We start from the raw sequence: 14,273 nt of genomic DNA, 5'->3' as shown, positions 1-14,273 counted from the left end.
ATCTATGTTGTAGAATTGTTGAATTGAAGCTTAAAAGTATGATTAGGCTTTAGTAATACTCACAAAAATTCACAAACTGTGGTGGTGTGCCAAACAAACAGATACTGGCAGCCATCTGTCTCCAGGAGGAATTCTGGGATACCCTCCCCTGCCGTAGGGCTGCAGTGGAACAGGATGGTCGAGGACACAGTTTTGGTTTTGTCTCGTCCACATACAGATTCAGATGGTACCAAGACATCAAGATTTCCACCTGACAAAATACAACACCAGGTCATTTCATAAAATGGTTACATCACAAAAATACAAAATAAATTGTGTTCATAGAAAAATTTGCTTTTAAAAGTAAGCAACCTAAACTAACAATATATTAGGAATTCATGGAAAAAAATTAATTGAATTTGAAATTTTTGAATAAAAATATAAATTAAAGTGGACAACACAGCAACCTAATTCTAAAAAAATAAAATAAAAACCTAAATGTTTTGCCAAATATTGAATAAGTATACAGAAACCAAGTAATCATACAAAATATATTTTAAACAAAATATTTGTTACAAAGTTGTGTTGTTACAAAGAGAATGTGTAAATTAAATAATGAACAAACAAATCCTCTTTTCAAACAACAACAATTTAAACAATATTTAAAAACATTTTTGCCATTTTTGTTGTATCAAAAAGAATTTATAAATGATTTAATTTAAAAAAAAAGTGCATTATAAATAGATTTTAAAAATAAAAATAAATAAATTATAAATAAATAAATTGATTAATTTAATGTAAATAAATACACAAATAAACTAAGGAAATCTTTGTAAAACAAACAAGCAAAATATTTTAAACCTTTAAATAAAAATATTTTAAAATATGTTTGATATTTGCATGCTGTTATAAACAGAAGTGGAAAATAAACCCAACTTTGCCTTTCATCTGTCCCAATATGCATACTGAAATATTTGAGCACACTGTACTCGCACATCACACACTGTAACTCCTAATATGGTCACTTATTGATTTTGTCTCACCTTTGATATAATACTTGGCTTTGCTGGAGGAGCCAATTTTTCTGCGGTAACTGTCATTAATCTTGACCTGACAGATATTGGCACCCAGGCAATTGGAAATGGAGCTGTCGGTGATGCCTGACAGCTGGATGTGGTAGATATAGCGATCTCCATTGGGACGGATGTCTCCCGTAGCGTTGTGGAAACTGAGGACAGATAAAACACTGTTTATCTCATGCACATTTCTACATGTGGTGTGGTGTAGTTGTAGGCTCTGTTTTAATGAATGAGAGGGAGAGATGCTCACCGGTAATACAGTGTTCCCAGGCTGAAAATGGCTCCTGTCTCGGGCACTTTGATGGTTCCATTGATCATCTCCACTTCCTCCTGCTTTACAGCACATGCAGATCGAGTTTCCCACTCCACCCAGAACTCACATGCTGTTTTATCCTCCCTAAAACACATAGACAAAAATATGAATCTTATTCAACTCAATAGTTCCTAAGAAGAACTGTACATTAAAAATACAGACCAGCATCTCAAATGGAAACCACTTTTTCTGATAAGAAATGGTTCTTGAGCACCAAATCAGCATTTTAGAATTATTTCTGAAGGATTATGTGACACTGAAGACCAGAGAAATTATGCTGAAAACTCAGCTTTGCATCACAGGAATAAATTACTTTTTAAAATATATTAAACTAGTTATTTTAAATTGTAATAATATTTCACAATATTACTGCTTTTACTGTATTTTTCATCAAATAAATGCATCCTTTGTGACCAAAATGGACTTCTTTCAAAGACATTTTAAAAAAAAATCTTAATTTGTAACTTTTGACTAGTAGAGTATGTTTTTTTCTATATGGTTAAGTTAAATCTGGTAAAAACTGACATCTCTAATAGATGCTAAACCAACACCACAAGTTAAGAATATTCATGCCAAGTCAACTTACTTGAATAATTTCGGATGGCCCACTGTGCCGCCACACTTCAGCTGCAAGATTGTTCTGGCTGGTTTGTTGTTTCCACACACGTCGTCGCCCATGGAATAATTGACAAGGATCTTTCCATCTGGTGAGGATACATGCTGATGAGAAACCAACAAAACTGTAATCATGTCAGAGAAGGTTTAAAAAGACTTACCGATTAACTCCATGGTCTGCGTGTGAACACGGCCCAGAGTCTCGGTCTTCCCGCCAGCACGTCTGCGACACATGGCGGCTTCTGCGGCACAGCCTGGCTGGCCTCCATGAATGGCCTGGCAGAGGTTGAAGTAGTACCTGTGAGAACAAATAGTACAATTGTGAATTTCATTAACACTGAACAGATGCAGGTGCAATATTACACCAGTGTTTCATTACTGATTAAATGCAATGTGTCCATATTCCACTGACTTGAGTACAAATAGTACTTCAAATATGTATGTTTTTGAACAAAAACAAATATATAGATATAGAAATTATGTCTGATACAAATAGTCAATAATTATTGCTCTGTTGTGGCCTACAAAAATTGAAAAAATAAATAAAAAGATCCAGGAATTTTGTCCATCTTAAGAATAAATTTGATTTTATAATATATATTTTTATTATAGACGTACCATCACAAATCTGCTCACCAGATACTGTAATATCATTATTGAACATTAAAAAAAAAAAAAAATTAATAAATTCAAATGAATGCAAGAACAAGAAATGTTTTAAAGGGGTGGTTGATTGCGATTTCACTTTTTTTAACGTTAGTTAGTGTGAAACTTACGAATCGTCCCTGTTGCTAAATTTCCACGGCTCTGTTAGAGACGAGAGTGTGCGCAGGTCGTAGGTCTGGTGTTGTCCTGCAAGCTTGCACTCCATCTTTTTGGGTGGGCAGACCACATTCGTTCGCCACTGGAAGGTGGCAGAACATCCTTGGGTTTCGCTCATCAGCTGAGGACTTCCATGGCCGGCCGCTCTGTCACACGAGAACAAAATGGATGACTGCCGTTTCCCTCTTGGTGCTGTGAAATAAACAAACAAAAAATAACAGTAAAAAGACAGTCTTCAAATCAAGTTTCAAATAATTAACATTCATTTAGACATTCAATTAGACAAACACAATCTTAAATAACAGACAATTTAAGTAATGTTCACGTTATGTGCTGCTAAATAGCTGAATCTACTGAAATAATTACATTTTTAAATTATTTCCATTTTAAGCAAAAAATTACATTTTGTAAATATAGTTATTTACATTTTACTAAAATTATTTTACTTCAAGTTAAACAAGTCTGTTTAGTTTCCTTTCCTTAATAAGGAACTGAAAGCATTAAAAAACAGATTGATGAAATAAAAACAGAATGAAATAAATATAGCTCGTCTAGTTGCTCTATCCCAAAACAGTACATGTAATTCATGAGTTTTTAGATCGTAAAGGATTCGTACCACCAGAGCAAAAGCCCCATTTCTGATCTTTGTCATAGTTGCTTGTAGTGGCACACCACTTCCTGCCGTCAGTCCTGCCCTGAGTTGTGCACTCAGAATAAAACTTGCCCAGGAACGTAAAGGGGAAAATGCACACTTCATTTTTATCTGTAACTGAAAGACAACAAACACACATTTGAATCATTTAGGGGGAAAGTTTAACAAGAGTCTATTAATAGATTCAATATAAGATCTTGTCTTTGGTTGACTGCAATGCATAGTGGTACTGCATTCACTATAACATGCATACAATGTTTCCATACAACTGAGGCCAAAATGAGGTATATTACAATTATTACCTTCTAGAACAAGACCATTTGTCAAAAATGTGCCTTAAAAAGGTGTCTAGGTAGGCAACTTAATAGGTTTTTAGAGTGCTTCAGAGTGTTTGTCTGACCTTGAGGACAGGTGTCTCCTCCACTGTACTGCATGATCACAGCCTGCTCTTCTCTCTTGTAGTCTAGGTTCATGATTTTTCTGTTTCCGTATGAAGCCACAGAGTCCGTTGAGATCAGACATACCGCGCTGTCTTTACATGCTGTGCCTGTCACAGTCCCACACACGTTGATTTTAAAGAAGCCGGAGCTTCTAGGAACCTAAAAAACACAAATAAATTAGAATCATCCCTTTGCTAACAACCATTTAAAGGATTAGCGTTCTAGATTTTTTGTTTAATTAATACTTTTATTAAGGGAGGATAACGATACGACAGTAAAGACATTTATAATGATACAAAATATTCAATATCAAGTAAATGTGGTTTTGAACTATTCTGAAATAAAATGCATCACAACTTCCACAAAAACATTAAGCAGCACAACTGATCTCAACATTGATAATAACAGGAAATTTCTCTTGAGCAAATCGGCATATTAGAATGATTTCTGATGCATCATGTGACATTGAAGACTGGAGTAATGATGCTGAAAATTCAGCTTTCACTCACAGGAATAAAATACATTTCAAAATATATTAAAATACAAAACGGTCATTTTAAATTGTAGCAATATTTCACAATATCACTGCACTCTTGCGTGATCAAATAAATGGAACCTTGGTGACTTGTTTCAGAAATATTATACAATTTTATAGAAGCCCAAAGCTTTGACGGCACAAGTTTAAAATACTCAGTCTTGGAGAAGTCTTTCTCTCTTCATTACCTGAACGGTCCCTGACAGCACTGAGAGGTCAAATGTGTAGCGCAGCTGGGAGACGGTCAGATTGCAGCCCTGCGCTGTGATGGTCTCCGGACAAACCACAGGAGTGGCCCACTCGAACACATACATACAGTCCTGAGCTCGAATCATCTGGGGAGAACCCTGTTTGTGCAAAACCAACACTTACACTTAGGTACGACAGAGACCAACAACCAACAACCACTCGGTTACACTCAGGGTTGCTCTCTTACCAGCTCTGCTCCTTTCTGGCAGGTGAAGATGATCTTGGAGGAGTAGTTGGAGGTGGGGTTAGAATGGCAGACGGTTGTGCTGCTGAAGGTGATCTCCACCTCTTTGGTGTTGCTGTTATAGCGAGGAGGGGAGGTGATTCGTCCGATGTCCTGCACAGAAAGGAAAATCAAATTCAAACTTCAATATCACCCCTGGTGCCATGGAATGATTAGTAAAAATATTTTGCTCAAATAGACTCAAACTAATATGAATAATATCACAAACTCAAAACTGACAATATGTATTTTCTTCATCGGTAGTTTGACTATGTGTGCATGTAGTATAAGACAGCCTCCAATATTGGTTATTATTATAATACCGATAACATTAAATTCCATTATCAATGCTTTGGCTGCACAATTTGGGGAGAAATTCTAATTGTGATTTCTGAACAAAATGATGATTTAAAATGATAAATTTACAAAATAGCACGATTTGGCCAAAAAAAAAGAAGAAAAAAAGAAACTGATTACATATATATCAATATGACTATAACAGCAGCAATAATAAAAGACATTAAGATATATTATACGATAATACACAATAATATCTCTAAAAATTAGTATAAGAAAAATAAAATACTTCTACTACTACCAATAATGTTTATTATTATGAAATAAAATATTAAAATAAGCAATTACTATATTTCACTGTAAAATAAAAATGCATTTAGGAAAAATATAATAATAATAAATTATAATTATATTATTTTATTATAATTACTACTACAAGTACTAAATAAATATTAAACAAATAAAAAATTATAAATACAAAAATTATTATAATTGCATTTTACAGTACAACACAGTAAAATTACAATACTAATTAATGGCTGTTTTAATTTCTTCATTTTCAAAAGTTAAACCATTCATACTACTTTTTAGTTCTGTATATCAAAGAAAGTGGAATTCATTGTTGTACTGATGCTTTTACTTACAACTGGATCTCCATCAACAGGATCCATGCACACAGCAGCCCCTGGAGGACAGTTGACCCCTGGGATGGGGTTGAGAGGCTGGCATATGTTGATGTAGAAATCAGGAGACTTGTCCCAGTCTACATCCTCGTTGACAGCCGTGTAGTAACCGGTGAGATGGATCAGAGGACTGAGGTCAATCTGGTTGGTACCGTTCCAAACGGAGCACTTCACCTGCAGAGAAGAGACACTAAATTTGTTGCAGGTTCACCTGAAGCAAGGTTTAGAGAACCGAAAGATTATAGACTTCCTCTTACCTGTTGTTCGCAGACCAGAGGAGTGTGCCAGGAGAAAAAGTGAGTACAAGTGGTGTCATCCGAGTACACCAGCACGGGTTCATCAGTACCTTCTCCCTCAGACTTGCAGACGAAGCTGAAGATGCTCTTGTGTTTGAGGGAAAGGTCGGCGGCACACGTGTCTCCATCCTCATAAGTGAGCTCCACCACCTGATCCCTATACACCAGCTTCCTTGAGGTTTTCCCACCACTTACGACCTTCTGACTGTCTTTGATGCACACGGCTGCAGCAAAAAACATCTCAACATTACTGTACAAAGTCTTTTTTGCTCTGGGCCTAAATGTCTTAAAAAAAGTCACTGAAACAGAAATGCTGAGCAAAACAAAGCACAAACCAAACTGCTTCTTTATTCTTTGGAAGAAAAAAAAATACACCTAAAAAATACAAGTATCTATATAAAGTAAAAAAAATTGTATCTAAAGTGACAAAATGTAGTGACAATTATTTACAGAAATACTTAAAATAAATAATAATAACTTAATTTACATAGTAACTGAATAAACCCGAGTGACAAAATTTATAACTTGTATTTTTTATTTATTTATTTGTCAGGTTGGTAGATATCCTATAATATATTATAATATTATACCAAATATATTTTTTTACACTGTTTTTCACTAAATGAAAGGTACACAGGGAAATATACCTGTTTCAGAAGCACAACCAGCATTGGCTATTTCTCCACACACGTTCAGTCTGAACATCTTCTTATTGGCCATGGGATCATAGACCGTATAGCCACCTGTCCGACTGAGGGCATTAAGGTCGAAGAGATGACCTGTGGAGACCAGGCACAAGCACAGCACATCTCAGATTGATTTAGGGACAAACATAAATGCTAGAACTTTTAATTTGATCATTGTGTAAAAACACCCACACTGTTATTCAGGCTATTTGCATGCAACAGCCACATGCACTGTTATGAGCAGACAGGAAGTGTCTGGATAAGATGATTCAGTTGTTCTAAATAATTGTGTATTCAGTGTGACTGAGGCTCATGTGGGTGACTCACCTGTGGCTGGATTTGTGACTTTACAGTCCCCATGTTCAGTGCTGTTGAGAGGACAGGCTGCAGCAGTGAACCACACAAAGCTATAGACACAGTCTTCCAGTGCCGTGATCAGAGTAGGTTCAGAGTCCTGCAGAAAAACAGACAGAAAGTCAGAGACACAGACAAGCAGAGGATGTTGTTATGCTCACTGTACACTGTACAGTATGAGATATATATTACTATAAATTAGGGGTGTCAACGTTAAAGCACTAACGCATGCGATTAATCTAAAAATTAACGCGTTAATATTTTTTTTTTACGCAAATTACTCGTTTGATAAGGTTTGTTCCCAACTTCTTCCCGTCATCGCAGTGCGGAAGGTTATCTATCATTGTGTGATGAGGTTACAGCAAACCAGTGTTGCCAGGGTAGCGGCACAAGTGGGCTATTTTGAAAATACAGTCGCGGGAAAAATTACAGAGCCGTGGGTTGCGGTTTTTTGGTCTACTTTTATAATGTACCACGGTTGTCCAAAGTGTATATAGACAAATAAAAATGAAAATAGATCCTTTTACTAATGTGTATTACACTTGGAATGTATCCCTGGCAACTTAAGAACGGAGAGACGGTTAACATCACAAACAACGTGAGTTTCAGCAGAGCATACATGTTAAGGCTTTTACACAGCAGAAATAAACATGACAACAGCCACTGTAGATTATATAAGATAATAAACATGATTAGGATAGGATGAATGTGTACATCTGAAATGCTAATTTGTGCAGCGATATAAAAGGCTATAAATCGCATATTTTAACAACATTAAACAACCAAATTCCACATGTGATCGCAAAAGGAAGTTATTACAAACACTCGATGGTGGTTTGAAGTGAGTTCTGAGTAGAAGTGTACTATTAATCTCATAAATTGTCTTATGAAGCATGATGCTAATATTAGCTCTTATGCAGCTGCAGAACAGGTCCAATTCTTCTTCATAATGCATTTTGTAATAATACTTCATGTAAGGTCGCAAGAAATGTTTTGTTGTATTTATTTAGAAATACTTTTGATAATAGTTGGGTAAATGTATACTGGGACTGAAGCGATGTGACTTGGTAAACGTTTTATTGCCAGTTTAAAGGCTGATAATGGCTGAATAAAAACAAAAGAATAATAAGGATTATGTCTCATACCTGGCGGAAGTGTGAAAAGTTCTGTTTCCTTAAACAAGTTCAGGGTTCCTCAAATCCTTCCCTGGAGGGCCAATCTGCTGCAGAGTTTAGCTCCAACCCTGATCAAACTCACCTGTCTGTGATTTTCGAATGATCTTGAAGACTCTGATTAGCATGCTCAGGTGTGTTTGATTAGGGTTACAGCTAAACTCTGCAGGAGTGGGCCAGATTTGAGGATGCCTGAACTAGTTTGTCATGCATTTCTTTATTTCAACACATTTACAGGTAAATCCTAGTATTTTAAATTTGCGATTAATCATGATTAATCACAGTCCATGACTGTGATTAACGTGACTAATTTTTTTAATCGATTGACAGCACTACTATAAATATTAGCATATACTTAGAGAATATCTAATAGCTATATTCTTATAATATTTGTATTTTATTTATTTTATTTTTTTTTACATATAAATTTAAGCTCACCAAGGCTACATTTATTTGATCAAAAATACAGTAAAAGCAATAATATTGTGAAATATTATTACAACTGAAATAACAGTTTTCTATTTGAATATAATTTAAAATGTAATTTATTTTTGTTATTCAAAGCTGAATTTTCAACATCATTACACCAGTCTTCAGTGTCACATGATCCTTTAGAAATCATTATTATATACTGACTTACTCTGACTTGCGGACTCATAAAACGTTTATTATTATCAATGTTGAAAACAGTTGCACTGCTTAATATTTTTGAGGAAACTGCGAAACTACATTTTTTTCAGGATCGTTTGATGAATACAAAGTTTAAAAGAACAGCATTTATTTGAAAAAAATCTTTTATACATTTCTTCACTGTCACTTTTGATCAATTTAATGTTTGATTGCTGAATAAAAGTATTTCTTTCAAAAAAAAAAAACTGACTGTGCATTTATTTAAAAAAAATATGAATGAAAATAATAGTTACAAAAAAATAAACAGTAGTGAGTATACAGAGAAGAGCATAAATAATCACAAACCACTTTGTCTGGGTCGCATCTGAAGCGTATAATGGTGGTCCGGTTTCTCTTGCCGTCAGGACAGGCTTGTCCGTTGGTGTACTTCAGAATCAGGATGTTTTTATCCCACTGTGGACCCGCCTCTGCCTCCCCCAGATTCACATATTCATCTCCATCCTTCATACAAGCCGCAGCGCTAGACGGGCAGCTCCACAAACCTGAGACAAAACACCAGTTATAACACCAACGCAGACCGGTCAATACACTCCAGCAGTACTGCTACAACTCACCGGTCTGAGGCACCAGAGACTTGCACACATTAATATAGTAACGCTGCTTCTGATTGGTCGCTTCTGGCACGACTATCCAATTAGATTTGTGCAGGGCCAGTGAGGATAGATCGTAGGAGTGGCCATTGCCATCACTGCCAGACAGAGAGGGGGTTGTAGGTCATTTAGACAGTTGTATTATGTATTGGGAGCTAACACATTAGCAAGAAGGTTGCTCTTACTTGTAGGAGCAGGTTGTGGTTTTGAAGGAAGGGCAGGCCAAAGCTGTGTGCCATTCAAAGAGGTATGTGCAGTCTGCAGTCTCCTTTATGAACTCTGGCTTTCCCTGATGAACAAAGAAAGGAAAAGAAACATTCAGGAAATTCTTTTAACTTCTTAACTTATTCATTGGCTGAAAGAAACTCACAGGATTCTTGCTGTGGTCGCAGGAGAAGAGAATAGCCGTGGACCGCTCATAGATCTTGTGGCACTTTTCCCCATGTGTGTAGTTGATCATAATAATCCCATCATCAAATGTGAGGTTTTGATTGGCTGAGCCTGCAAAGGAGCATAGAAAAGTTTAAGTGAATAGTTCACCCAAACATGAACATTTGCTAAACATTTACTTACCCTCAAACCATAAAAGATGTAGATGAGTTTTTCTTCATCGGAACGGATTTGGAGAAGTTTAGGATTATATCACTTGCTCACCAATGGATCGTCTGCAGTGAATGGGTGCCGTCAGAATGAGAGTTCAAACAGCTGGTAAAGACATCACAATAATCCACAAAACTCCAGTCTAACATCTTGTAAGCAAAAAGCTACGTGTTTGTAATAAACCCATTATTAAGGCATTTCTACAATTCATAATAATACTTCTTCCAGTGAAAAAGTCTGAATTTCTCCCGATTCAGACAAGACGACTTTGTCACTGGAGAAAGCAATATTATGGATAGAGGATTTGTATTTTTGCCATAAGCAATGGTTTAAAGTGAAAAATGATTATGATGGATTTGTTTATAACAAACATGCAGCTTTGCACTTCATAAGATGTTAACTGGTTGACTGGAGTCGGGTGAATTACTTGAGGATTATTGTGATGTTTTTAATCAGATGTTTAGACTCTGACGGCACCCATTCACTGCACAGGAACCATTGGTGAGCAAGTGATGTAATGTTAAATTTCTCAGTTCTTCATCTGTTCAGATGAAGAAACAACCTCATCTACATCTTGGACTGCCTGAGGGTGAGTACATTTTCAGCAAATTAAAATTTTTGGAATGAAAAAAGTGCCCTACTAGCTCAGTTTTGATACTAAACAAAACAAACTCACCTGCTATTCTGTGTGCACTGCCCTCGACCTGACAGGAGGACACAGAGTTGCTGGGACCGTGAGGGCAGACTGAGGATGTAACTGGGCCACACACTGCAAAGTGATACTCATAACTCAAATCCTTCACTTCATAGTCCGTTCCGGCCAGTGGTGTAAGATTGTACTCGTAACCGCTCTTGGGGTCCTTGACCTTACAGTTTTCACCTATAGGCGTCAGGAACTAAATTGAGTCAAAGAGTTTTTTTTTTTTTGTTTTTTTTAAATTCCTGCAACTGAATTGGCTGTTGATCCTACCCTGAACTCTTTTGATTGGGCAAGCTTCTGAGGTTCTCCAGATGAAGACATATTCACAGCCATCTATGCGATCAAACATGGGTGCACCCTTTTAATAGAGAAAAGAAAAATGTGTTTCAACAGCTTCACCATAAAAAATAAAATAGAATACCTTTAGCATCTTAAATAGTTCAAAATAAGGTTTGAAACAGATTTTTAAATCATTTTGTCATGTTATTTTATTACCATTCAGAAGTTTGGGGGCGGTAAGATTTTTAAATGTTTTTAAAGAACTCTCGTGCTCACCAAGGCTGCATTTATTTGATCATGAAATAGTATTACATTTTAAATCTATTTAAAAATGCAATTTATTCCTTTAAAGCAAAGCTGAATTTTTAGCAGCCATTACTCCAGTCTTCAGCGTCACATGATCCATCAAAAATCTTTCTAATATGCTGATTTGCTGCTCAAGAAACTAATTTCCCTCAAATATTGGTTCCAAGTTATATTAGATTTTTTACTTGCAGCAACAGGGTTATATAGATCCTGTGCAGCTAAATAATGATTAATTTTTGTTTTTTTAAATAATTTAACTATAAACACAGTCATAGTCATACCATCACACTATGTGCATCTTAGGATTATACATATTCAATCATTTTCATTGAAAATAAATTTATTTTAATTCAAAAAACTGAATCAGACACTAATTTATTGTGGAAGGTGCCATGGATAAAAATCTATTTGGACTTTAGAGAGAAAGCATGCACTTGCTTACAGGACTGTCATCACACTGGAAGACGATTCGGGTAGAGTAACGTCCTGAATTGCACTTGTCCCCATTCAGATAAACAATACTGATGGAGCCATCTGCCGCTGCCTGCAGGCTGGACTGCACGTATCCCAGATTCACACCTTTGCCACCCAGCTGGGCACATGCTCCAATCGCTCCACCTGCCAACAACAGAAGTCTATTAGTTTACTGCGTGGTCATTCAGACCAGCACTACTCCTCCAGCCCTTGGTCGGTGTTACAAAGAGAAAAATCAATCTCAAAGTACCAAGCTAAATATAGGAAGACATTTCAAAAGAGACTGTCAATATCTGTTTGTAGACACTCACCAGGGCAGCCCTGGACGCGAGGCAGCGGTTTACACACGTTGATGTAAAACTTTTGAATGCGGGCCTGATCTGAGGTGTCCAGAGGAACGTAATACTTGTCATCCAGACTGAGGTCACCCAAGTCGTACTCTCTACCTTGCAAATCTGGAAATGCAAGACAGAGGAATCAGCTTGAGATTGGTATCAAAATTGTGACAGCAATGACACACTTCAGCATTAAAAGCATGTTTTTGTGCATGGGAAAGCTTACCAGCGACTTGGCAATCCACAGGAGCAGGTTCACAGGCTAGTGCAGTGGAAAGCTCAAAAAACACATTGTGGGTTACGTGTGTACTTGTGCCCAGCTCTTCCTGTATAAGCCTCAGAAAGGCCGGGTTGGCCTTTTGGTCACACACAAAATTAATGACGAATGTGTCTTCGGTACCTATAGAGAGGATGAGAAACAGGGTAAAGTGGGTTCAGTCTGGGCAGAACAATATAACCTAATACAAGTCTCTCTAGAATACTTCATTCTGATTGGTCATTCAAAGACTTGTGTATAATATATCCTAATATATTGGAGCATTTTCTACAAAGCTGTGCTAGTTTCATCATCTTGCAATTACTCTAACATGATCATGCAAGGTACAACGAAATACAATACTACCAATGATACATTAACATTTAAAATTTGGGCGTCAAAATTTGCGGCCCTCTCAGTTACGCACCTGTCAATTTTTCCATGATCCCTTTGTACATGAGAGTGAGAATGCCATCGGTGGAGAACTGGAGAGACTGTTCCACACCAACTTGACTCACTGGTTTCTTATCTTCCAGCTCACAGCCGGCCACAGGTTTACCTCTGACAGTCCCGCACACTTTTACTGAATCACAAATGTTCACCTACAGTAGACAGGAGTTACTTTTGTTTTAAAATTGGTATAATTGCACTAAACGTGATATATGAAAGAGGGCAAAGAGAAACTGAACACAGGGTCAAACTGAGGAGTAGACTGCACCGTATACAGTATTGTGGTTTAAAAAAAAATATATATTTTTTTTAATTTTTCAAATTTTTTTTTGGAAATTTAGTACATGACCCAGACAACAAAATGCTGGTATTCAGCACATTTATTCCACAATGTTTGTTACAAAAACAAATGAATGCTAAAAGTAACTGAATGTTTATGCACATTAACTGCTCAATTCAAAACTTTGGGGTCAAAAAAAATAAATAAATAAATAAATAATAATAATTCTTAAAAAAAATATATATATATATTTTTTAAAAACTCTTATGCTCACCAAGGCTGCATTTATTTATTTGATCAAAAACACAGTAAAAACAGTAATGTGTGAAATATTATTACAATTTAAAATAAATCTTTAAAATTTTAAATGAGTTTGTTTTAAAATGTAATTTATTCCTTTGGAGTAATGATGCTGGAAATTCAGCTTTGCATCAGTCTTCAGTGTCACATGATCCTTCAGAAATCATTCTAATATGCTGATTTGATGCTCAAGAAACATTACTTATTATTATGATGTTGAATACAGTTGTGCTGCTTAATTTTTGTGGAAACCGTGAGACATTTTTAATTCTTTGATGAATAGAAAGCTAAAAAGAAAATAGTTTATTTGAAATATAAATCCTTGGTAACATTACAAATGTTTTGTCATTTTAATCCATCAATTTAATGCATCCTTGGTGAATAAAAATAGGATTAATTTCTCTAAAAAAATAAATTAATAAAAAATAAAATAAAAAGTACTAACCTCAAGCAACATCTGTATAATTAGACTGTATAAATAAATACTGAATCTACTGAAAGTCTCAGTTTCATTTCATTAGTCATCCAAGGCCGTTTATTATTAGGTCTCTGTTTAGTATTGATACTTGCGTACCAGAAGCTAGTATCATACTAAAATTGACTTCTGCATCGATCCAC

At 35.9% G+C, this 14,273-nt stretch overlaps 1 protein-coding gene across 1 annotated transcript in view; it reads right to left on the bottom strand.

Moving 5' to 3' along the window:
• The window catches only part of igf2r (insulin-like growth factor 2 receptor), a 30,772-nt gene that overhangs the window by 3,975 nt on the left and 12,524 nt on the right, over window positions 1-14,273 (bottom strand). Inside the window, exons 21-44 of the mRNA XM_058756015.1 lie at window positions 13,053-13,227; window positions 12,596-12,769; window positions 12,346-12,489; window positions 12,003-12,178; window positions 11,246-11,333; window positions 10,952-11,155; window positions 10,046-10,176; window positions 9,861-9,964; window positions 9,640-9,773; window positions 9,371-9,567; window positions 7,197-7,323; window positions 6,831-6,962; window positions 6,145-6,407; window positions 5,849-6,061; window positions 4,872-5,021; window positions 4,624-4,782; window positions 3,861-4,059; window positions 3,425-3,577; window positions 2,763-3,000; window positions 2,148-2,284; window positions 1,958-2,075; window positions 1,309-1,455; window positions 1,023-1,207; window positions 64-250 (exon numbers count right to left, since the gene is read on the bottom strand). Of these exons, the coding sequence (XP_058611998.1) occupies window positions 64-250; window positions 1,023-1,207; window positions 1,309-1,455; window positions 1,958-2,075; window positions 2,148-2,284; window positions 2,763-3,000; window positions 3,425-3,577; window positions 3,861-4,059; window positions 4,624-4,782; window positions 4,872-5,021; window positions 5,849-6,061; window positions 6,145-6,407; window positions 6,831-6,962; window positions 7,197-7,323; window positions 9,371-9,567; window positions 9,640-9,773; window positions 9,861-9,964; window positions 10,046-10,176; window positions 10,952-11,155; window positions 11,246-11,333; window positions 12,003-12,178; window positions 12,346-12,489; window positions 12,596-12,769; window positions 13,053-13,227 (3,935 nt within the window). The remainder of the gene's footprint in view (window positions 1-63; window positions 251-1,022; window positions 1,208-1,308; window positions 1,456-1,957; window positions 2,076-2,147; window positions 2,285-2,762; window positions 3,001-3,424; window positions 3,578-3,860; window positions 4,060-4,623; window positions 4,783-4,871; window positions 5,022-5,848; window positions 6,062-6,144; window positions 6,408-6,830; window positions 6,963-7,196; window positions 7,324-9,370; window positions 9,568-9,639; window positions 9,774-9,860; window positions 9,965-10,045; window positions 10,177-10,951; window positions 11,156-11,245; window positions 11,334-12,002; window positions 12,179-12,345; window positions 12,490-12,595; window positions 12,770-13,052; window positions 13,228-14,273) is intronic.

The sequence above is a fragment of the Onychostoma macrolepis genome, chromosome 20 (genome assembly GCF_012432095.1).
Source record: "Onychostoma macrolepis isolate SWU-2019 chromosome 20, ASM1243209v1, whole genome shotgun sequence".
In the NCBI taxonomy this organism is placed as follows: Eukaryota; Metazoa; Chordata; class Actinopteri; order Cypriniformes; family Cyprinidae; genus Onychostoma; species Onychostoma macrolepis.
The sequence above is the reverse complement of the archived record's forward strand: the minus strand, read 5'-3'. Positions and strand labels throughout refer to the sequence as shown.